Here is a 26,045-nt window from a genome sequence, read left to right on the forward strand (position 1 = left end):
ATTGATATTGAAATAACCCTTTCCACTTTTTTGTGAATTATATCATTGTTTTTATTTATTATACGAGGGGTGCGTATCAGCTTACAGGTTTGTAATAGTACCAATACAAAAAATTGTATTTATTGCAGCCGGCACAAGTAATTTTGTTTCCTATAATTCTTACGCCTACGGGACCCTATCAAGCGCGTAGTCCGGCACCATCATGTCGGAATTATTTTTATGTGGAGTGCGAGCGGGAGCGGCGCGGGCGCGTGTGAGCGTGTGGTGTAATAGAGCCCAAGTGGCGCAGCGGGCGAGCATTGGCAAGGTGCCCGCGCTGCCGCCAGTCCCCGGAGTGCCGGCTCGACTGCCGCCTGCGCCGCGCCGCGCCCAAAACGTTCCCACCCCCAGTGAACCCACGAACCATAATCCCATTACGATTTTACGCATGCGACGCCTACGACTATATATCGTTTTTGCACCATAAAACTACTCCATTGAGATAACAAATTTTCCGCGCTACGAGACGTTTCTGACGCCCAGTTCAGAGCTGCCGATTTAGGTCGCCCGGTTCGAACAGAGCAGCAAGATATTTTTATGGCCGATGTGCGGTGCAGACTTACGAGCGTCTTGATCACGTTGCTAGTTACATGAATTATTATTAATAGCGTAGAACCGTAAAACTCATTCCATAAACAATATCGAGTGATGTGCTTAAATCACACTATACGGCCTTCCTGGACTAGATTTTGGATAGGAAGTTACTTGGCGAAAAACAGATAGGTTTAGATGTAATAATATTGGCATTTAGGGGTGAATCGTTGACATTTTTGTATTGCATTTGCTAGTAGTTTGATTGTGGTATTCCAAAAATGCATCATTTATATCCGTTGGCGAAGGGTGACCCATTGTGTCCACTGGGTTTTCACCCGCAAGTGCGATGGCCAACGCGTTGCAAGCGTTGCTTTCGCGACTACAAGGAGCACGGTGGTCGGAAAAAAGAGGAAGATTTTGCTGCATCTACGCCGAGTCTCTCCAGTTGGAACTCACCATCATCACGGTACGTCACAAAAATTGTTTTCTATAGATAATATCCTTTAGAATATTCAAACAATTGAATAATTCTATTTTTGGAACAGTGACTGCGACTGAGAGTTGTGGCAGTTTTCTCCTATCGAAACAAACGCTCGTATAAGCAATATTGCTATTCGACATGACTTGAAGTGACTTAAAATCAAAAGAAATACGTCGTTATAAACATTTCTTTTGTAAAATCTAAGAAATATTTATTTATACGATACCTATGTAATTACTGTAAAAAAATTAGATAAAAGTCAGTCGTAGCATCAGTACCTTATCAGCTGACTGCTAACCGATGTTATAAATGAACTTATAGTATAAAACGCCCAATAGAATCCATTTCTGGTCATTCCTACTTTTCTCCTCTTTAGAATTATGCATATATCAAGAGTACGATTTATTAATCAATTATTAAAATCAATATTAAGCCATTGTGCTGTCCAATTGCATAATATTGCATTGCCGGTATAGCTCCCATTTTATGATTATATTTATAAATGTATATGAATAGTATATTGAAGTTTTATTATTGAGAACAAATTTAAAACATACATATAACATTTTACATTATTAATAAAAAATACACGAATGAATGAATGAATTTAACGACAAAGGTACAATACAACTTACACTATTAATAATTAAATTTCATTAAAGTACGCAAAACTAAACGATATTTTAAGCAATTTATTTTGTCAATCTTTGATCACGTGATATATATCAAATCAGTTTCAACAAACGAAATGCGTGTCACAGAAACCGTGCTTACAATGAATTTTATATAGTATTATTTGAAGGTAAACAAAGTAAAAAATAATCAAGAGTTATTTGAGAGATATACAATAAACTTGAATAAATGAAGTTTCTATTGCCGGACACTTCAATAGTAATTAATACGTATGGAATTAATTAATAGATAAACAAGCCTACTAGTGATAAATAATACAACTGTGAATGAGGCCTTTGAGGTATATATGCAAGTCTTTGAATTGATTGATAATTAAGGGTTAGCCACTGTGAATTTTCAAATGTGAGGCCCCGAGCTATGAAACGAAGCGATAAATTAGGAAACGATTACGACATATTAAAATGAAGTCTGATTAAAAACAGTTGGGTAATTTCAAGACATGTGTATTATCTTAAAATAAAATCACATAATGCTTAATCGTTATTTAATATTAATAAAAACAATATAAATAATTCATTAATTGTATATATCTAAATATAGTGATTGTTATTGTTATAAATGTCTTTAATACTCACAAACGATCATACTAGGAATAAAATTAACTAAATAAATACAAAAATTGTACAAAGGTAAATATCCTAATAAGAGATCTGTTCAAGTCAACGTTTGAGATGCTGAGAGGAGAATAAATCAAATTGTAAGAGGATTTCTTATTTAAATATATTTGTACGACTCGTATTATATTGTATATTCACTATGTATTTGTAGCCGAGATGGCCCAGCGGTAAAAACGCGCGAATCTTAACCGATGACCGCGGTTTCAAACTCGGGCAAGCACCACTGAATTTTCATGTGCTTAATTTGTGATTATAATTCTCGTGCTAAACGATGAAGGAAAACATCTGCATGTGTCTAATTTCACTGAAATTCTGTCACATGTGTATTCCACCAATCCGCACTGGAGCAGCGTGGTGAAATAAGTTCCAAACCTTTTCCTCAAAAAAGGGAGAGGAGACCTTTAGCCCAGCTGTGGGACATTCTCAGGCTGTTACGGTATTTGTACTTAGGCACTTTAATATTTGATCTTACATGAGATGACACAATTAAATAAAATAGATTAAATAATAAATGTGTTAATGTTTATAGCGGGAAAAAATACAGATAAAATATACACAAATATAAAAATAACACACTTTTATTTTAATATATATGTAGTTTCAATTGCACTATTAACATATTAGGAATAAACTCATAAAAGTTACTAAGTCATGAAAAACATGACAGTTATTTTATAGGTTTCTTTTACAACAAAGTGTTTTGTTAACACTCAATTTTATGAACAAATTGATAACAAAGAAAATGTGACCGTGATGTCTGGAACCATAAAAGTTACATCGTGGCACTATTCCAAATCACTAAACATTTTCTCGGATTGTTTGCATTCCTCCAAGAAACGCTCACAAATTGACGTAATAATCTGACGATACCGTTAATATTTCAATATCTGAACATTTTACAATATGCTTAATTATGTTATGTGTAATTTAAATATTTCTTTCTAATAATAAAAAATAGGCTTTTAAAACATCTGAATAATGTCAGATTGCCTTTACAGTGAAATCCTGTTAATGTCCCACTGCTGGGCTAAGGCCTCCTCTCCCTTTTGAGAAGAAGGTTTGGAGCTTATTCCACCACGCTGCTCCAATGCGGGTTGGTAGAATACACATGTGGCAGAACTTCAATAAAATTAGATACGTGCAGGTTTCCTCACGATGTTTTCCTTCACCGTAAAGCACGAGATGAATTATAAACACAAATTAAGCACATGAAAATTCAATGCCTTTACCTTTGCTTGCCTTTACCTGGTGGTAATACTTTATGCAAGTCAATCTGGGTAACTTCTAAGTATTCATCAATTATTCTACCGGTAGTTCAAATTATCCGGTTTTCGGGTCAGTGCACCAGAATCATGCACGATTCACATAAGAGGGACAGCTTAGTTCCTATTGTAGTTATGCGATGTATCTACTGGCGACCACTGACTATATGGCTGATTGGCTTATCCTTGGCTTTAAAATAGAAAAGCTGATCCTTCTAATTTTAAACACAAAATATTACACACGTATTATTATTGTATATTTAACTGTTAAGAATATATAGCATTATTATTGATGTTAGTTTATATTAGGATTGAATGTAACAAAAATAATTCAGTACCGGATAATTGCTATTTGAAGGAAATACTATCAATAATATGACTTTTACTTATTACTTACTTGATATTTGTATATTATAATTAATTGGACTGCAATAGCATAAGCAAATGAGATTAGACATTAATGTATTCTAATATGTTGGTCATTTCCAGACTACACATAAGTGTGAGAGAATGATATCTATTGTATATTTTTCAAATATTTTGAAGGTAATTCGACCATGTTGGCTACAATATTTACTACACTGAAGGAATAAAAGTCAAAAATATATAATATATTATAAACATAGTTTGCATATTTCAATTACTTACGTCATACGCCACGTATGATACGTGAATTTCACGACAGCTTAAAAATTAATGTTTCAATTAGGCATTAAACTTATTTTAAAAAAACATATACAGTTTATATACTTATTTTAAAGGATTCCACCGAATTACATTCATACTATTTCACTGGTGTGAAATGATTTTTATTTGGTCCTTAGAAGAACATCTAAATCCACGCTTAAGTCTTACAATTATGATATTATATTAAATTAATAAAAAAGTAAAAGTGGCTGTTCGTAAATTCTACTATTCCACCTCTAGACATAGGTTACCACAACTTTTAAGGGGAAGGTTTGAAGCTTTTTCCATCACGCTGTTCCGTTGCAGGTTGTTAAACATGTGGCAGAATATCTTCTGCGAAATGCTTATCATTACGTCGTTTTTCTTGACCGCTAAGCACGAGATGAATTATAAACACAAATTACATGTAAAACTCAAAAAGTGGCCGGTTTTGAATTCCCGATGTTCGGTTAAGATTGACGAGTTCTATCCACAGAGACATCTAGGCTTTACTTGGTGGTAGGGCTTTGTGAACATCGGGAATTCAAAACCGGCCACTTTTTGAGTTTTACATGTATTTTGTGTTTATAATTCATCTCGTGCACATATGCGATGTAAGCAATGCTTAATTTTTTGCACAGTGACAAATTCTTTGGGTGGTGGTGATCATCATAAGGTGTATTTGCCAGCCAGCTATTGTAAATAAAAATAAAAAAGGCTCGTCCATATACGATAATACTATTTAGTATTTTATAAGAAACAAAGCCAAAAATGCGAACATTAGTTATAGTATTGCTTTACTTCTAATTTATTATAGATGATTAATATGTTCTGTCATACACGAATACATTAACTGGACTATTAGGTACTTACGTAAACATTTAATCTACCACTTACATTAAGTATCCACATTAATTTTATTTATTAGACAAGGTTATATCATATAAGCGAAGAGCACAAGTGGGGACCGTTTTTCAAGGAATTTCGTACTAAAATATCAATTTTTCCATAAATAAGTTTTACATGACTAAGCGGCTTGATACAGTTGAATTCAAGCTTAAACGGACTTCTAGAAGGCTAAATAGTAGGGATGACTTGAAGAAGATGCGGAACCAGAAGCTTTGGAGTAATTTAGGAGGGGTCTTTGTAAAGACAATTTTATTATAGTTGATGAATGCTTACAAATGTTTTGATAACTATCGGAATTAATGACTCTCCAAGTGAAACGGAGAGAAGCACAAAAAAATATCCAAGCCAAAATTTATATAACTACAAAGAAAATAACCAACCACGTCCGGAACCAACTACGTCCGGAAATCGATATCAAAAGATCAAAAGAAAAGGTCCGTAAAACTAGCGACAACAAATAACAATGAATAGATTACTTACAAAATTAATACTATATAACATTTGTATTTACATCAATTATTATGATGACCAAAATGATAATTCAATACAGGAGCCGTGAAGATGAAAATAGTGCAGTAGATGAGAAGGTGACACGCGGCTGGGCTTCCAGCTCAAACCTTAGTACCATTGATCCATCCAAGAAAGATGCCTTCTCCACTGGTAATTATTACAACATTCGTTTATTTAAAATAATTATAAAAACGAAAAGACAATTGATATTTTTATTACTATTATTACTATTGTTTTACGGCCTTACTTATAAACGCAATTGTTTAGTTAAACACATATAATCGAATCATAATACGTATCAACTAAAGAAACGACTTCAGATATGTAATTAAAAACGTTTTAAGGGTTCAGTAAAGCGAGCACATCGTGGACGTCGACGCCAGACTTGGGTGCGAACGAAACTGAAACCAGTACTGCAGTTACTTTCAGTCTCAAGTTACCAAAACGAAGAAACACGGGACCCATACCTTCCATAGACACGGGTCAGAATAATACAGGTAAAATTACTACGTATATTCGTATAAAATACATATATATACCTAATTACCTACATATATATCGCAAGAAGTGAAGGAATAAAGTTCATTGTTGCTTGCATAGCACGAGTTACAGATAAATTTGTAATTTAAATAGCTTATATTTTAAAATTTTAATTTCATTTTCATTCATATAAATATATATATATAAAATAAGTGAAATTTGAAAATATTATATTTTGTTGTACTTATTATTTATTATAATTTTAGAATAAAGGAGGAGAATAAAACATACATTATTCGAAATTTTATATGCCACAGATGTGCACTAACGATAAGCCAGGAACGCGTACAAAAAAATGCCTGTGTAAGATTAAAGTAAAGATTGTAAAGACTGGCGATTCTAATTTTATTAATTGAGAAAAGCATTATACGTAAATGAAGGAAAATTCATACATTCAATCTTCAAAGTACCGTTTAAACTATTTTAAATTAACCATATAACAACACGTATCGTAGATTTATTGGTGGTAGGGCTTTGCGCAAGTTCGTCATCAGATATTCTACTACCGCAAAACAGCATTACTCGGTATTGTTGTGTTTCGGTTTGAATTGTGAGTGATCCAATGTAATTACAGGCACGAGAAACATGATATCTTAGTTCCCAAGGTCGGAGGTGCATTGGTAAACTTTGGTTTATGGTTAACATTTCTTACAATGCCAATATCTATGGACGTTGGTGACGACTTACCAACAGGTCTATCTGCTCGCCCGCCTACCTATACTTTAAAAAAACTATTTCTAGCAGTAATTTATAAAGTAAAGATATTTGCAGAAACAGTGACAGTGCGTCGACCGTCTCCATCTCCTCCCCCATCGACCACAGCTCAGTACACCATCAACAAAAATGACTCACTCGCCGAACGAGTGCGAAAGGTATCAAAATTAATTTTTATTTACACAATCAATGGTACACAATCATGTTATTAGTAAAAACCCTAAAAATTTGGTCCAATTAATTATATGTATAACTAAAGATAGGTACTATGTAATTGGTTCTTAATTGATACTCACCAAGACGGTTCACGTGCAATTAATTTCACGGTGAGCATTCGTATTAGACGGAAGAACATTTCTGCTTCGAACGTTCCATTACACGAAGATGTAACACGGTTCGTACGCTGTCGAATATTCGTACACACATACGAATGTTTGACGACGAATTGAATAGATGAAAATGAATTGATTCAATTATTCTCGCAAAATCAGGCGAAAAGACTGCTGACACATTACAAGTGCTGTTTTACCTACTAGTTACGTTGTAACATTACCTACGCGAGACTTCATTTGTTACACATTAGACAGCCAGATACGACAGACATCTTATATTCCGGTCGAAATGTACGTAACCATAAAAATGGTAATTATTATTTCAATTGGTACTAAACAGTTATATACCGATCCATTTGTTTCATATTTTTTATTTTATTTTGACAATTCAGTTTGAAGTAAACGAATAGTCTTTTTATAAAATAACTGAAAAACATAACAGCGTTCTCGAATTTCAAAACTGCTGTTTAAAAAAAGGTAAAATAATTCTTGATACATGTAGTTATCTAAGTACAAGAAATAAGAATAGCTTACAGAATCTAAATATAATTTATAATGGCTTCTTAGAATTCAATACACAAACTGTTCTGAAGTGAACCTAAGTGGGTCATCTCGATAGAAATGCTTGAACCGCTTTCAACTCAATCTGTTTCGTTGTGATGCCCAAAATAACTAAAAGGTCATCGTCAAAGTTTGTGCTTGGCAAAGTATGAGACAGTTAAATTTATTAAGGAAGTAGTTCCATTTATTAACTTTTTATCAATTATACTTAATTATCGTTTATGTATTAGGTGCTTAAAAAGAAAGTTTATATTAAATGCTGAGATAAAAAAAATCTTTTTTTAAGGTTTTTTAACAATATATATTGTACATATATAGTCGTCTAAATGTAAGCCCTAAGTAAGTTTACTTATCATCACTTATCGAACACCAAAATTTCTTATTACGCCCGGAGGGTAGTTTGTGCAGGCTTTCATTTCGTTGTGGATATTTTCTTCTATACGAGTAAGAGAAGTCGGTTTATTAGCGTAGACTCGATAATAAATTCACAAGAGCCAAGCTGTCGACTGACACAACGCCCCTGCTGCTCAGATTTGTTGCGTTACGCAGTAAACTAAGCAAATATAAACTTTCTGAGACACCTTGTACTATTATCAAACAAAGCTTCAAACCTTGGTTGTGTATGAATACCCTTAAAACATATTTAATATTATAAAGGCATCCGGCATAAACTCTACTCAGGTATAGCGTACTGTCAGATATATCTTATTATAGACACTTTACTATTTTATTAATTAATGGGGCCTATTCCTTACTTTATTTCAAAATCAAAATACAAAAATGATATTAGTAAACATTTCGTAAACAATGTAAATAACAGTATTTTATTTTGTTTTTATTAATATTTTTTTTTGTTTCAAAAACATACTTTAGATGCAACTAATGAAAGCTCAGAGTAGTTTTGATAAAGAATCGAGCGTTGAGAAAGAAAGGGAAAAACGAAGTACGTCGCGAAGTAAAGAAGAAGAAAAGACGAGTCGACATAAAGAGGAACGAATTGTCAAAGACGACGTCAATTTCTTAATGCAGGTAACTTGTATCTCATTCCGACTAATTAACGCGATATTACTGTTACTACATTCATTTTATGTACTTAATGCTATTCTTGTTGTTGCAGGTAAAAAGTAGTCGTAACAGTACAAATTCCAAACCACCGATGCGTGGCGGCCCGTCGCGTGAGAAGGAAGACGCATCCGATGATGAAGCAAGCACAGGCGGCACCGCCACCACTGACACGGACACGACCCTCATTGATCCAAACATTAAGGATTATCAAGTAAACATTGTAGTTTTAAATATTTACTAAAAATAATATTAATTAGTTATATTGAAGATTACAATTATTCAAAATAAATGATTACTTTCAGGACCAAATTGAAAGTCTCAATAAAGAAGTCGACCTTCTAAGAAAACGCTGCGAGCGAGTCGAAAAAGAAAAAAGTGATATTTTACTACGAAGGTTGGCAAATATTGACACAACAAATAAATATTCTACTGGTCGTTCTTCAGAAGTCCTCAAACTACAACAGAAAGTTAATGAACTTACAACTCAGAATGAGGATTTGAAAGACGAAAAAAAACATCTCTCTTTAAGAATTAAAGAGATGGAAGCAGATATCGAAGTAAGTAGTATACTTATTTTTTATATAATATTTCTCTGTTTCTGTAACTATCGTCAGTATACATATTTTTTTCAGTCCCGGCCCTCTGTAGAAGCTCAAACTCGCCAATTAGAACAATTAAGAGCGAAATTATTAGCAGCAGAAACTCTCTGCGAAGAATTAATGGACGAAAATGAAGATATGAAAAAAGAATTAAGAGACCTTGAGGAAGAAATAGAAGAAATGCAAGATAACTTTAGGTATAATTGTACAACTTATATATGTAGATTTGATAAATGAAGGTTATAATTTACAAAATAATACAATGATTTATTTTAGAGAAGACCAAGCAGACGAATACTCCTCTTTAAGAAGGGAATTGGAGCAAACGATAAAGAACTGTAGAGTTTTATCGTTTAAATTAAAAAAGACTGAACGCAGGGCTGAGCAGTTGGAACAGGAGAAAGCTGATCAGGAAAAAAAGTTATTAGAAGTTAGTGTTATATTGAAGTCGAAATGTTTTATCTCACTTTCACATACCACAATAGCAATAATAATCTAATAATATTTTTGTGTAATATAACCCAGAGATAGGGACATAGAGAGGGCCTACTAACAACAACAAATATAATATTATCTTTGCTTTTTTGTCTTGCGCTAATTAAATTCCCTTTTTTTACATTAATTACTTTTTATAAATTTAAGCCTATTATAAAATAATAATATTTTTTCAATTTTAATATATGGTGTTAAATATTGCAGATAGTAGGAGGAGCAGAGGGTCTTCAGCGCGAGAATCGTATTAAGGAACTGGAAAAAGAGGTTGCGCGCTCCAATGAAGTGGCTTTACGTCTGCAGCGAGATTTAGCCGATGCTAACGCAAAGTTAGCTGCCGCTTCCGGCGCGCCACCGGCTAACGTTAAGAAACAAACACCACTTACAGATGGTGTAAGAATCAAATTCATATTAGTAATTTAACGTATTTGTCTATACATTTACTATATTTGTAAATTTAAAAGTGACATGTCTTTAAAGTTTATTTGTAATAAGATTTATTTTCGGAGTAAACGCGCTATTAACTCATGTGTTTACATCCTTTGTGTTCTTTAAATAACAATCGATCCATCAATTGGGCGCGTGTGTTTATTTTAGGAACTACTTCTTGTAAAATGGTAAACAAAGTTAGCAATGATGGCAATTATTTTAACAAAGTATTGTATGTATTAATAGATTATTGTATGCAAATTTTTACAATTTTACGATAGAAAGTTTCTCGTTCATCACTAACGCGAGGTGGTAGCCAAGAGGATCCTGCACAATTACTGCGCGATTTACAAGATTCACTGGAACGCGAGGCCGACTTAAGAGAACAACTACGCAATGCTGAGGAAGAGGTACTGTTTATTAATTATTTAAAAATTTACCGCCAACGCTTACGAACCTCATGTCTAACGCCTTTAAAGATATGATTTCTAATTTTAAGTGTGTATTAAACCATTGCTATATTTTTTTCATTTAATAAGACTCGATTATTATTTCAAAGCAAACATTATTAAAAAAAAACTTTTTCATTTATAATATATAGAATATTATCGCCAAAATCACTGAGCTAATAGAGTAAGAACTTTTAGCTTCTAAGGTTATATAAAAATTATTTTACTCATAAATTGGATTGGTTAATTTTTTGGTAAAGTTTACGTTTAATAAATATAGACCTAACTTAAAATTTAGTTTTTATCGTAATTAGAGAAAGCTACTGGACTACTTTGTTAATGGTGCTAGAAATGAATTTCATTTAATAGAACCCTGCCAACTGGCCCTTTTCCAAATTCTATCTGACTCAACAAGTTCGGCATAAATATTCCATCCCTAAATAATTCTATCTACTTATTATTATATTTGAGACGCAATAATTTAATTTTTAATGCCTAAAATAATATGCAAGCTTAAATGTTATCTTCAAACAGGCTAGTCGATATCGACGACGCTTCGGAGGCAAACAAATACCTCCACCATCGAAACTTCCATCGCCATCAACACCTCAACTTACTTCTAACCTTGCTGCCAATGATAGTAGAAATAAATCTATACAACGAATCCTAGATATGCAATACACCCTAGAAAATAAATTATCTTCATTAGATAGCGAATTATCCATAGGCATTAATCAAATAACTCAGTCACCTCAAGATGTTGCTACTTCCTATTCGGAAGGCTGTCAAACGGACCCTATAATGTATCATGATGTAGCTAATGATACTAAGAAAATTACCCTAGACTCATGTTTACAAATACATATTTTGACTTCAGACATGTATAGTCAAACGAATAAAACATTTTTAAAACACAAAAATATTCAAACTGATTGTTTCAATATAGATTGTCAATCTCAAACGGATAAGACTAAAATTAAAAATGCTTATACGCAAACAATTGGAACACTATTTAACGATAAATGCTTTCAAATAACTAACAGAAAATTGGAACAAACACAAAATGAAAGTATAACATATGATGATAAAAATACATTAACCGATATATTCGGTCTAATTGATTGTAATAAACAAGATGTTGGTGATAAGTTAAATAAAAATTATAAAGATATCAGAGAAAAATCCGAGAGTCCTCCGCTTTCTTCCGATAAAAATGCAACATCTTCCAAAAGTAATATACAATTTCCTTTTGCTTTGTTCAATCCGTTGGCAGCAAGGGTACCTATTGTAGGTAATATCTGAATTTTAATCAAAATTATGTATGTATAAATAACAAAAATCATTTTAGTATAGAATTTGAATTATCACCATTAGTTAATAAACAACTAACGAATATTTTCAGGCAAATAACTTGCGTAAAACTGCATCAAGAGTCGAGGACGACAATGAGTCCTTACTTCTACAGCTGAAGAAAATGGCTACCAAAGCCAGAAGTACGTCCAATTCTAATTGCAAATTCTCAGTTTGTGTACTCCCAAATCCCAATGAACCCTCTTTATATCACCCTGCCTAACATAAAATCATCTCCATTATTTTGTTCCGTAACTTGCCTAAAGGTACCTGCCCATTACCTTTTCTTTTGGACCTGCAACCCTTCAACGTTGTTGCTAACACGCTTTGCCTTTAGGGACTTTCTTTAAGTCTACGTAGAAAATACAGTCGAATCCGCGTATCTTACGGAGGTAGCCATTTTCTCCAGCTCAGCTTGAGACCTGACTATCAATAAAATTGAGTTTTGTGTGAACTTACAACTATTAGTATGTATTAATCTAAAATTTCTAATGTATATGCATATTTAACAATAACATCGCCATCGCACTTTACTAAAATATAATATTTATTTTGTTACTAATGCGTCCTCGCAACTTTTTATTTAATAATTGTTATATTTTACAGCAACAGGCCGCAAGCTTTCACCATCACCACCTGCGAATAGACTTGCTATTGAAGCCCCTAATGAAAAAGACGAAGGTATATCAGATGAAGAGGATCCAGCAGAACTAAGAATATTACTAGAACTTAACGAACAGGTATTATCAGCTATCAGTTAAAAGTCTAAATTACCGCTTTGTATTAAAGCGCTTATGAAAATGAAATTGAATAAGATATAAATCGGTATAGTTCGTGTAATATTTTGTCACCAGGAAGCTGCTGTTTTACGTAAAAAGGTGGAAGACTTGGAACAGGACAGAGAATCTTTAAAAAAGCAAATAAAAGAACTCACCGACAAAATTTCTAAAACTAAACCAAATACCATTTCTTCTGTAACCTTACGAAGGACTACGCCAAAAAGCAATTTAGCCGAAGAAAAGGTTAAGGTAAATGATATTTAGATTATTTTTATATGCATACATTTTTAGCTTTGTGATTAATATAGGGAGTGACTTGTAAATCGGCCACTAAGCTGATAATAATCAGTGCAATACTAATTGTATATATCGGTTGTTATTATAATTCGATAGAATTTCGATTGAAAGCACGTAAAGCCGTTGGTCCTGCGCCTGAACTTTTTCCAGTCGTGTCGGATTGCCGTCTTATCAGATCATGAGAGGGAGGAAAAGTGAGGGAGAGTGCACCTGTGTTTGCGCACACACTTGTGCACTATAATATCTCATGCACAGTTGGCCAATCACTCTTGAGATTTGCCGCCGTGGCCGAAATTGGTCTGGAGGACATTATTATTATGGTGACGGCTCTAAGATAGCGTATAACGTTAACTAATATATGATGTCATTAAAATAATATCCGAAAAACCCATTTAAAAACTATAAAACATTAAAAAATGTATTGAAATTATCATGGAATCATTCAAGATCATTTATTTATAATAATTATTATTACTTTTTTAGGTTTTCGAAGTTAGCAATTACTTTTAGACCCAGATGTACAAAAAAAACTATCTATTTTGAGGAATTATTACATAAAATAGTTTATTTACAGGTGCTCGAAGACGAAATAGCTGAATTGAGAAAAAAACTCATCGGAAAGGAAAGAGATTGTGAAAGATTGCATGCAGAACTTAGCCTCACCCAAAAGAAACCTAAAGCATCACTGATAAAGAGCAAGTAAGTCAGCTTTCAAATGAAAAAGTGGACAACGACATACTCCATTATAACTTATTCTATTAATTACTTATATAATTTTAGGTCTTTAGATGGACCCAATGATCAACAAAATGTAGATTTAAAACGACAACTTCAAGTTATAGAGCAAGAAGCAAATGTTTTAAGAACTAAAACACAAACTCTAGAAGCTGACAATGAGAAATTACAGGCTGAAAATAAAAAACTACAAGTGATTGAGTTTTAAACTATTTTTTATGTTATGATACTATTTTCGTTTCGAATTATGAAAAGTTAATATATATTCAATTTTATGTGCAATTTCTATGTTATATTATAAATATAACATTAAAATTACATTAAGTAAATAAAAAAAAACTTAATTTGTAACTAAGATGCTCCTAATAATTTTATTTTAATAAAATAATTATCAACATAAATAAAAAATCATGAAATGCGTATGCGTATTTTCTATATTTTATTAATAGATTGTGTAAACATTACTTAAATAAAATTTCAGTTGCTAAAAAATACAAAAACACTGAAAACAGATAAATCCCTTGAACAAAATACAACTAAAGTAACTCAATTGGAAAATGAACTTAAGGAGGCCTTGGCAAAAATAAAAGAATTTGAAAGTAATAAAGAAGAAAAAACGGAAAAGAAAGTTAGATTTGGCGAATCTAAAAAAGAAACAGATGCTCTGAAAGTCAAACAAGACGAACTTGATAAATTAAAACTCAACTTTAGCAAGGTTGGTAATTGTCATACTGACAGGGGAAATAATTTCCTTTTACTGTGTTACTAACGAGAAAACTAGAAATCGCCAACAAATAAAATTAGAATAAACAAATTTTAAGTAGCAATTTAAAAATCTCTTTAATTTCCTAACAAAAAAATAACTAATTAATATTTATAAGTAAAGTATATTAATAAAATTAATTTCGTCTATAACCGCTTAAATCAATCGTAAAATCTTCGCATTAATAATCATTATTTTTAATATTTAGGTTGAAAAAGAAAAAGCTAAATTACAAGCTACATTAAAGGAATTAAGAGAAGACGCTATAAAATCATTCAAACCACGAACGCCGAAAAAGATAACAGACATCACAACAAAATTACAAATGAAAAGAATGGTAGAAGATCTCGAAAACGAAATTGGTAAATATTAATGCATTAAATAAGTTTACAGTTTATTTTATACCAGATGTCACAAAAGAAAGTTATGTGGAGATATTAGACAATTTTTTGGTGACTGAATAGCAAAACTTTACTGGCTGTTACCAAAGAACATGGTTCCCGCAGGATTGGCCTCCATGACAACCCTATGGACTTTTTCCTTCTGTGAGGTTATCTCAAATCTAAAGTTTACGCTAGTAGACTAAATTCTCTGGCGCATGAAAAGAAAATATCCGTAACGAAATGGCAGCCTTCACGGAATCTAATTACCGAGCCATCATAAGAAATTTTAGCATTCGAATACATAAGTGCCTGGCCGCGAAGGGTTAACATTTGGTCTATATTATTTTTAAGACATAAATTCTCAAATTGTGTATTTTAATAAATAATATATATATTTTCGATAGATGAAATTAGTCCACGGAATATGAGCTTTCTTTTGGGACACCTTGTACTTGTTATATTTTATTTTATCATATATATTCTAGGAGAAATGTACGTCATTATGAAGAATGCCGGATTGTCATCTAAAGAGGTAGCTGTTAAAAGCCAAATAGAAAAAGATGTAGAAAATATGAAGTCGAAACTTAGTAAGACTGAAACTCAGTTTACAAACGAAAAAAATCAATTGCAAACTGAAATTTTAAAGCTTAAAGAGTTAAACACTAAACTAGAAACTGAAAATAAATCCACTGCAAGCAAGTTTAAAGCTCTAGAAATAGATAACAATAACGCCGTTGCCGAATGTAAAGCACTCAAGGAAGAGAAAAAAAATTTAGAAGCCCAAATCAGTAAACTCAATTCTGATATAAGTGAGTAAATAAACTGAATTTTATAAATCTAGTTTTAAATTTACATAATAGATATTTTTATTGCATGATACTCTTAAACATTCCAGAAAAAAATAGTTCACAACAAACGGCTATGTCAGACTGTATGAAGAAAATCGAAGATCTCAAAAAGGAAATGGATACAAAAGATAAAGAAATTGATAAATTGAAAAAACAAGTAGAAATAATTAACAAATTAGAACAAGATAAAAGTAAACTACTGAAAGAAGTATGTTTCTATGGCTAAATATTATAATATGCATATTTAATTTTATAGTTGAAATATTATTTTTTATTTACAGGTTGGAGATAAAACTAAAAAGTTAAATGAACTAGAGAAAAAATTAAAAGAAGCAGAAGATAAATGCAAGAGAACAGAAAAATTGTTAGCTACACGTAAAGATCGCGTCACAAAATTAGAAAAAGAGGTAATTAATTGGTTTAAATTTTGTTTTTGGGTAAAAATGTTACGTTTAATATTAATTCCGGTCCAAATACAAGCAACTTGTCATTTTCATATTGTTCACTTGATTATTTTTACACTAGCTATCTGAAGAAAAAGAACAAACTGAAGCACTAACGAATTCAAAAAGGCGTATTTCCATTGATCTTACAACAGAAAAAGATGAAATTCAAACTAAACTTTTTAAGACGGAAAGCAAACTAATTAATTTAGAAACAGACATGAAAGATATGAAATCAGAATACGAAAACAAATTAACTAGCTTGGAGTCTACCGTAGCTGCAAAAGATAACCATATAAAGCAACTGGTATTTTTACCGTTTGGAATTCATAGCATGAAAATATTCCCATATCCAATACGGTGCATAATAGGAAATTTTAATATTCTGACAATTATAATAATTGAATTCTACAACTACCAATACCTATGCATGACCCCTTATATTTTAGAATACAATACAAAAATGTGACTTTAATAGTGTTATTTGTTTTGGATAGATCATGACATGTGTTACATTAAACAATTGTATTGCAGGAGGATGCGTTACGGGAGACATCTACTCAAAAGTATGATGAGGCGATTTCGTCTGTTGAAATAGCACAACTTAAAGAAAAATATGAAAGGGTAAACAATGAAATTAAGGAAAAAGAAGAAGATTTGACAAATTCAAAGAATAAACTACGTAATACTGAAGAGGAACTTTCGACATTACAAACAGAAGTTAATTTGCTTAAATCTAACCTAAACAAATTTGAAAGTGAGAAGAATGACTTCGAAAGTAAATTAAAAGCAGAGAAAAAGGAGTCGACGTATTGGGAACATAAAGCGTCTGAACTTGATACGGATTTACAGGTCAGGTTTCTTTTGTTTACAAATTACATCAATGTATGTTGAGTTTCATCAACAATTAATATATATATATAATTTTCAGGCTGAAAGAAAAAAACTCGAGCGTATGCGTAATAATCATGACAAAGACATTAAAAATAAAGAAGCTGAATTGTCAACACTTAAAGGCAAATTAAAAATTTTAGAGCAAACTACTGGAGCTGGTGCGAAAAGAATGTCAGAATTGAAACAAGATTACGAGGAAAAAGTTAAAAGTACGTAAAGATCTTTGCAAAAAAAAATGCAAGTTTCGATTGATTATTATTTACCAAAATATATTTTTTTATTAAATACGCTTTCAGAATTAGAACATTTACTAGCTGTTGAAAAAGCAGAATACGAAGAATTAACGGGTAAATACGAATTATTAGAAGAAGAGCATGTTGTAACAAAAGCTCGGCTTACTGTTGACAAGGAAAAAGCACAAAGGTATTAATTCAATGAAATAATGAATTACATTCCTCGATAAACAAAAATCTATATTTTTTTTTTATAGAATAGGAAGGTGGACGAGCATATGGGCCACCTGATGGTAAGTGGTCACCAAACGCCCTTAGACATTGGCATTGTAAGAAATGTCAACCATCGCTTATAGCCAATGCGCCACCAACCTTGGGAACTAAGATTTTATGTCCATTGTGCCTGTAATTACACTGGCTCACTCACCCTTCAAACCGGAACACAACAATATCAAGTATTGCTGTTTTGCGGTAGAATATCTGATGAGTGGGTGGTACCTACCCAGACGAGCTTGCACAAAGCCCTACCACCAGTTAATATATATATATTGGCTACATTTGAAATATTTTAAAATATAATAATTTTCTAATCCTTATCTTTATGTTTTTTACCAGTGAACTTTTATTAGCACAAAAAGAATTGAATTCAACGATGACTGAAATAAAAACATTACAAGATAACTACGACAGCCAGTTATCCATTTGGAATAAAGAAAAGTCCGAGATGCAGGTACGGTACAAAATAAGAGAAACAAATATAATTTTGTAATATGTACTGAATCTTTAAAGCTAAATATTTGTAGAAAGAAATATCATCACTTCAAGATCGTTTGTGTGGTGGCGGTTGGGAAGTGGAACGTGCGAGGCTCACAGCTCGCCTCGAGCAACATGAAAAGGAACTTCGCACCGCCAAAGACGCCCACGATGTGCTCACGCATCATCACGATGTAATCAAGAAAGAAGTAAGTCTAAAAAATATTTTTTATAATAAATATTTAATTATTTTACATAATATATAAACTATATCTTGCTTTTATGTTCGGAATTGGTGACCCAAAAGAATGTTTATAAATAAATATTTTGTAGTTGGAAGAAGCTCGGAAGAAACTCGAAGATTACGAGAAGATTTCAAATGTTCAGAGAACTTTGAAGTCCGATAACGCTGAATTAGAACGTGAATTATCATCGCTTAATACCCGTCTCGAACAAGCTGACAAGGCAAGGAAAAATGAAGTTGCAGAAATTAAATCACGATACGAAGCACAAATGAATACGATGAGGGATGAGCTCAAATCATTACATAATCAAGTATCAAGATTTAGACGTGAGCGCGATAACTACAAACAAATGTTAGATACAGCCCAAAAATCAGTTAGTGACATGAAAAATGGCGACAAGAGAGCCAAACGTAATTCAATATCGAGCACCGATGAGGTAAATATTAAACATTAGATTTCATTTGACAAATTAGGCTCTTTTTATGATAATGATCGCCCATTAATTTCCCTTACAGGAAGAATACCGAAATAAGGTTGCTGTGCTGGAACAACAGCTAACGTGTACAGAGGACGAGTTGTGCGAGGCGCGTTTATTAGCCTCAAAGCTCAACACCGAACTCATAAGCGAGCGCTCCTCCGCGGAAGTGCGTTTCGCTGAGATGCAATCGCGATTAAATGAAGTTAGTAAAGAACTATATACAAAAACGTAACCGGGCGATGAAAGTTAAAAAAATATTTTTGGTAACTTTCATTGCTCGTTCTTAAACAGATAAATGAAGAGAGAAAATATATTAACTAGATTATGTATTAAACAAGTTGCAATATTTTTTTGCATTAGTATGAAGAAGAAAGACTGTTATCATCTGGTCGAGCGCGCGTGGCAGGACTGGCGACGCGTATGGAGCTGGCGTGGCACAAGGAACGCGACGAGCAGCAACGATTACTGCACGAAACATCCACATTGGCAAGGGACCTACGACAGACGCTATTCGAGGTACGAATCCACTCTGAACAATTGATGATAATAATTAGAAAGGTTAACCATTTAAAATTATTTTATTTTTATTAAAAGCTTGAACGTGAAAGAGACAAAGAGAGATTGGATATGAAGAGAAGAATAGAACAATTAAAGAGAACTACGGAGGAAGAGACAGAAGAGGCAAAGAAAAAGGTAAAATATACCATTGATTTTTTATGAATATTGATATTTTTTAAAGCGAAGCTCAAAATGAAAAATCCCAAATAAACTCATTCTTATACTATTAATTATTTTAAAAATTATAACTATCTAACATAATTAGCAAAAAAATATTGCGTAAAATATTTGGATGAAAAAAAATATTACGAGAATCGATTACTACGTGAGGTTATCGTGTATATTACATATAAAAACGAGAAATGGTTATTAAAAAAAATCACAATTTTCTGCTTAGCCTAAAGGTTGACTGGTAGAGAATGCCTTAAGGCATTAAGTCCGCCTTTTGTCCTACTACACAATGTATGGTGATCAAAAAAGTATTTAAATAAATAAATAAAAGAAATGGATAAAAAAAAATAAGTTTCATTCGAATTGAACTGTGCAGTGTGGATGAACACACTACTAAATGCTATAATAATAGTTTTATTTGTATGACTGTTTAGGTCACAGAGTTGCAATGCGACTTACTGGAACTACGCGACGCGCACGCAAAGCTGCGAACGGCCAACGAAAAACTTCGGCGCGACAAGGAGCGACACGACCGCGACCGCGATCAAAACAAGTTACTCGTTGCTTCGCTTAAACGTACGCAGCAGGTAATATACATTATATATATATGTATTTATTCTTTTAGTCAATAGACGTGTATGCTTATTACAAATCACTTAATCAGCCCACCTTGTACATAGTTCCTCAAAACGTATTATTAAGAAGCAATAAGAGATGAAGAATATATATTAGATATATAGTTTTTTTATGAATAACTGATTTGTAAATACGTACTAATCGCTTCTACAGGTTCATTTTTTTATAGAATAGGAAGGCGGACGTGCATATGGGCCACCTGATGGTAAGTGGTCACCAACGCCCGTAGACATTGACATTGTAAGATATGTTAACCATCGCTTACATTACCAATGCGCCACCAACCTTGGGAACTAAGATGTTATGTCCCTTGTGCCTGTAATTAAGCACAAAGCTCTACCACCAGTAATTTCCTTAAAAAAATGCTTAATCACTTGCTGGGCATTGCTCTGGAAATTTCGTCTTTGCTTAAAAACATTTCCATGTGTTCCGTTTGGCAAAAATCGAATCATACATTTGTTCAAATTAACAGAATAAATCACTGCGCAATCGCAGTCCAGACTGTCGTGGATTCAAAGCAGTTGACGAACGTGGTGGACACGTTCATTCTTGATAACATATCAATTCGACTAGAATAATCGTTTTACAAAACATACTGAATTAATAAATTGTATGACTTTATTTATATACTTATAATTGTATGTTATTAAATGTCCAAAGGTTTAGTCTTAAAGAAGACAACATTTTTTTTAAATACATTTCATAAATCTTTTTTATGATTTTATAGGAAGATGACCGAGTTATTACTCAACTACTGGAAACTATCGATGACCTGATGAAACAAAGCCCAGACTTATTCCGAAGTGAGCCTGCCGTTAAACCAGAGAAGAGTTTAATGACGCCAACGCCTCCAAGAAGAAACAGAGTGAGTACTATGTTTGACTAACATCTGTTTATTTCAGATAATAAGCAATATTAAAGTTAGCCCTTTATTGATAATACTTAAGAGTGCACCCTCGTACACATGTATTTAATTGTAGGTATAGAAGTTTACTGCTTGTAATTACGATTTATAAATTAAAAAGAGTTTTACTACAACGTAAGAATCTTGTTTGTGTTAATTTTTTGTTTTTACAACAATGTAGCATTTATGTTTCCATTTATTTGGTATATTAAACATTAAATATTCAAATTTTATCAGCTACCTTCTATTTTTATAAAATTAGCTTAATAAATTAATAAAATAGATCTTGCAAACAAGCTTTTCTCCGAATTAATTATGAAATACGATATCGTATCTTTCAGTCTTCCAAATCGCGGTCCCGGTCCGGGACGCCGGACAACGGCGAGGCGCGCGCCGCGCACGAGGCCGCGAGCACGGCCGCGCGCCTGCGCCGCCTCACGGACGAGCTGCGCGCCTCGCGCATCGCGGAGCGGCAACGCCGCCACCAGGCCAGCGCTAGACGGTACCAGTCCATCAACATTTCTATTTTTAGTAGATTATATTTTTGTCGATTTTAGTCTTAATCTACTATTATGCGAAAAGCATAGTGAGTTTATGACATGTTATGGAGATTATTACATTACCCGATATAAAATATATAAAAAATTATGAATTTGTTCTCCTGATCAATTTTTACCACGGCCATTCTCAAATGACAAGCTAACTACACAGGAGATATTATAGCGAACAAGTGTGCGCGCAAACATTGCACTCTCTATTACTCTAACATTCCGATGGCAAGGGCAGGGACATACTTTCTGAGGAATAAGAGTGTAAAAACTGGCGGATTTGACAAGGACATTGAAACCAGCAGCCTTATAAGCTAGTCACAGAACCCACAAGGCAATTAATATAATAAAATGTACATTTTACTTTTAACCAGGGTATCAGGTTCAATAGTAATTATAAATAGTAACCGACTGAATATACTTCAAGTTGGTTTGAACCATCTGATAACGGAAATATTAATGACACCATACGTCTAAGTATTATTTTATAGAAAGTTCTTTCAATTAAAAATTTTCACCAAACAGTGCGATGTCGACGGAACCACGTGACACACTATCGGTTACACCGGTCTCTCGGACACCGTCACGCGCGCCTTCGCTGAAGAAACGATCCATATCACTAGAACAAACTACCAAAGAACAGGTAACCAAACAATTACCTATATACGTCAAAATAGATAGATAGTACAATCCATGACTTTTGTGCCACTCTTTTTTTCAATCGCTACAGTGCAATTGTCCAGTTGTCATAGCAGTGCGCGTTATTTATAATTTATATGTTTATAACAGTACAGTAACAGCCTGTTAATGTCCCACTGCAGGGCTAAGGCGTCTTCTTCCTTTTTGAGAAGAAGATTTTTAGAGCTTATTCCACCACACTGCTCCAATGCGGGTTGGTAGAATACACATGTGACATAATTTCAATGAAATTAGACATATGTGGGTTTCCTCGCGATGTTTTCCTTCACCGTCAAGCACGAGATGAATTATAATCACAAATTAAGCACATGAAAATTCAGTGGTGCTTGCAAGGGTTTCATTAAAAAAAAGGAAAACAGCGATACTCCCTAAGTTTTAACACATTAGTTCCCACAGAATAGCATTACTGAACTGTAATATTTTAAAACAATAGTTGTATTTTATCAATTCACATAGCTCTTATTATTATTATTACTCACAAATGCTTCATTATTTCAGAGTGCTATTTGGAAAACTGTAGACGACAATAGCGTATCGTCGTTGCAGTCTCTAGATGGTGATTCAGACATGCGACTGTTCACTATGCAACGTGATGCGAGTCTCGACAGGCAAGTTTTCATACTTTGAATAAATTTGGTAGCTCTTTAAAACTTCATTTCCACATATATATACATATATATTTAGGAACCAGAAGTGGATTTTAAAATAACTGATATGAAAATTTAAATTAAATAGAAAAAATAAAATAAAGAAACAAATGTATTAAATTAGTAACGGAAAATGACTGTTTAACATTAATAGAGAAATATACAACTACGACACAGCTTAGGCGAGTGAAATTAGAGTTCTAATCTTCAGGAGCAAAAAGAGACCCATCATGGCGAGAGGGGTTCTTTTATAGCCTGGTGCCTCTGTGTTGCCAGTCTTCTATATATATATATACTTCCTATATATATATATATATATATATATATATATATATATATATGACAACATATTAATGTTCGGGTTGTCAACGGGCTTTATATTATTTTACCAATTGAATCTATCTATCTATCTATTAAGATTCAATTGGTAAAATAATATAAAGCCGAGGACTTTGAAACAAATCTCAAAGACCATCCGTCTGAGATAGAGCACAAGTGTGTGCGGAAATTGGTGCAGCGTCTATTCTGTTGACCGCAGAGAAATCAGACGTAGTACCAATTATTTTATGCGCCCAATAGAAAACTTAAAGTTATAAATGAATTTACTATATTTGACAAATGTTTGATGTAATTTTATCCACAGCCGGTTATCAGGAGGATCGGTCCAAAGTGAAGTTTTACCTTCCGACAAAAAGAAGAAAAAGAAGGGTCTATTTGGTAAACTAAAAGAGTTCACTAAGTCACGTTCCATTGATGACCACGTCGGTGGAGACGATTTCCGACCCATAGGAACAGTATCACAGGTATTTAGAACGCAGTAACAGCCTGTTAATGCCCCACTGCTGGGCTAAGACCACCTCTCCCTTTTGAGGAGAAGGTTTGGAGCTTATTCCACCACGCTGCTCCAATGCGGGTTGGTAGAATACACATGTGGCAGAATTTCAATGAAATTAGAAACATGCAGGTTTCCTCACGATGTTTTCCTTCACCGTCAAGCACGAGATAAATTTGGGTTTTTTTTAATTAATCTAAAACATAAATAGAAATGCTATTTTTATCAAAAAAGTACAGAGTAGAGTGATGTTTAATGGTTTTATTATTTTGTATCTTTATATTTATATAAAGACTGCAAAGGAAGTACTCTAAAAATTAATAATTCGTTGAAAAAACTGTTTTTTTTTTACAATTGATACGAGTATAAATATATAAGAACATTCATTTATAAATTTTATACTAGCGTCAATTCAAGAATAGAATTTTAATATGCAAGTAATTCAACTGATTGTAGAGCTCTGTTGTAATCCCATGAGGTACAAACAACTTACCAGTTATTATATCGATGTTTGCATTAAATTTCGAAGGGTGATTGAACCATAACAGCAGTACTTGTTATTTTTGTGTTCCGGTTTAAAGGGTGAGTGAGCCAGTGTAATTACAGGCATAAGGGACATAACATTTTAGTTCCCAAGGTTGGTGGCGCAATGGTGATGTAAGCGATGGTTAACATTTCTTACAATGCCAATGTCTATGGGCGTTGGTGACCACTTACCATCAGGTGGCCCATATGCTCGTCCGCCTTCCTATTTTATATAAAAAAAACCAATGTAATTACAGACACAAGGAACATAACATCTATCCAGATACCATTCTTGGCGACACATTGACGACGTATGCAATTACTGTCATGTTGCATATTTACCTTTGCCTTCATTTTATTAGTAATTAAAATTAAACGTTGAAAAACTTTCAAGTATTTTTAGAAAATTGTCAAACTAATGGTTAGTGTTATCAGAGAATATCATAAATATAAAACATAGAATATCATTACATACACAATATTGTATTATGTAACAATTAAAGTCCTTCGAATTTGTTATACGTGATTAGGGTTCAGACTCTGACATGAGCGCAACCGGCAGCAGGCGAGATCTACGAGGAAGACTTTCTGATATGTTCAGTAGAAAAGGACAACTAGCCAAGGGAAATAGGTAATAAGTAAAAACTAAATAGGCATGCTGCATATCGTCTTATTATTTAAGCCTCATTTATATACAAAAAAAAATACAATAGAACATTTATGACTAAAATTTATGTAATTTTAATGAAGCTTTAACCAAATACACCACAGACCAAAATCTTCGAATGAAAGATGGACCAAAACATATTTTAATGTATAATATACTAAGTGACTTATTGTTATGTTACAACAGCAAAGACCAGAGTCCAGACAGACCAGGTAGCGCAACCGGCAGCACTACCGGTAGCACCACTGGCAGCACAACTGGTATCTCGGCTGCCACGAAACCTATTCTGCGCAACGCCAGCGCTAACACTTTGTCGCGCACTACTGTCAAGCCGGTATTTAAATTTGTTTTTTATGTTTTTATACCGATGACAATTTTTAAGACATTTGTTACCATTTTATATATTTATAATATTAATTGAGTATACAACATTAAAATAGTTTTCTTTTATTTTATATTTCAGAGTGAATCTCTCGCCGCTAGAGCTTCGAGTGCCACCCCCGGGGTGAAGAGGAAAGGAAAATAATTGAAGAATTGATTTAATCGCTGTTTTATTGTATTCATCCAATCTCCTACGAATATTCCACATAGCTTGTAATAATATCACAATACATATCAGATAGAACTATCGAAGAAAAACATCTAATAAAGACTATGTTCCTTCTGGTTGCCCCTTAAATGCCTTCGTCCCCGTTCCTACTGACGCTCGGGCATGCCTAGCTTTACGTGCTAGTTAGCGATACTTATATTTGTAATTTTTATAAT

At 33.1% G+C, this 26,045-nt stretch overlaps 1 protein-coding gene across 3 annotated transcripts; it reads left to right on the forward strand.

The window, feature by feature from the left end:
• Nucleotides 1-286: 286 nt before the first annotated feature.
• LOC126780989 (uncharacterized) lies at nt 287-25,945 on the forward strand. Of its 3 annotated transcripts, none has more exons than XM_050505726.1 (40): nt 288-1,039; nt 5,752-5,861; nt 6,056-6,208; nt 7,023-7,123; nt 8,732-8,887; nt 8,976-9,134; nt 9,226-9,480; nt 9,556-9,719; nt 9,799-9,952; nt 10,222-10,407; nt 10,725-10,853; nt 11,427-12,183; nt 12,849-12,982; nt 13,097-13,270; nt 13,893-14,017; nt 14,099-14,246; nt 14,535-14,768; nt 15,025-15,178; nt 15,685-16,008; nt 16,095-16,255; nt 16,329-16,454; nt 16,573-16,797; nt 17,025-17,342; nt 17,422-17,593; nt 17,681-17,807; nt 18,233-18,347; nt 18,421-18,579; nt 18,704-19,051; nt 19,131-19,295; nt 19,454-19,609; nt 19,688-19,786; nt 20,257-20,409; nt 21,186-21,323; nt 21,704-21,864; nt 22,436-22,553; nt 23,108-23,217; nt 23,900-24,059; nt 25,144-25,244; nt 25,467-25,614; nt 25,744-25,945. In XM_050505726.1, exons 1-40 carry the CDS (start codon nt 852-854, stop codon nt 25,804-25,806), a joined length of 7,128 nt encoding a protein of 2,375 aa, XP_050361683.1. In that variant the 5' UTR covers nt 288-851; the 3' UTR covers nt 25,807-25,945. The 3 variants fall into 3 exon arrangements, with proteins under 3 accessions (XP_050361692.1, XP_050361683.1, XP_050361701.1); XM_050505744.1 differs by lacking the exon at nt 11,427-12,183 and adding an exon at nt 12,295-12,385 and having other exon boundaries at nt 293-1,039; XM_050505735.1 differs by lacking the exon at nt 16,573-16,797 and having other exon boundaries at nt 287-1,039.
• Nucleotides 25,946-26,045: the final 100 nt, after the last annotated feature.

The sequence above is a fragment of the Nymphalis io genome, chromosome 1 (genome assembly GCF_905147045.1).
Source record: "Nymphalis io chromosome 1, ilAglIoxx1.1, whole genome shotgun sequence".
Lineage (NCBI taxonomy): Eukaryota > Metazoa > Arthropoda > Insecta > Lepidoptera > Nymphalidae > Nymphalis > Nymphalis io.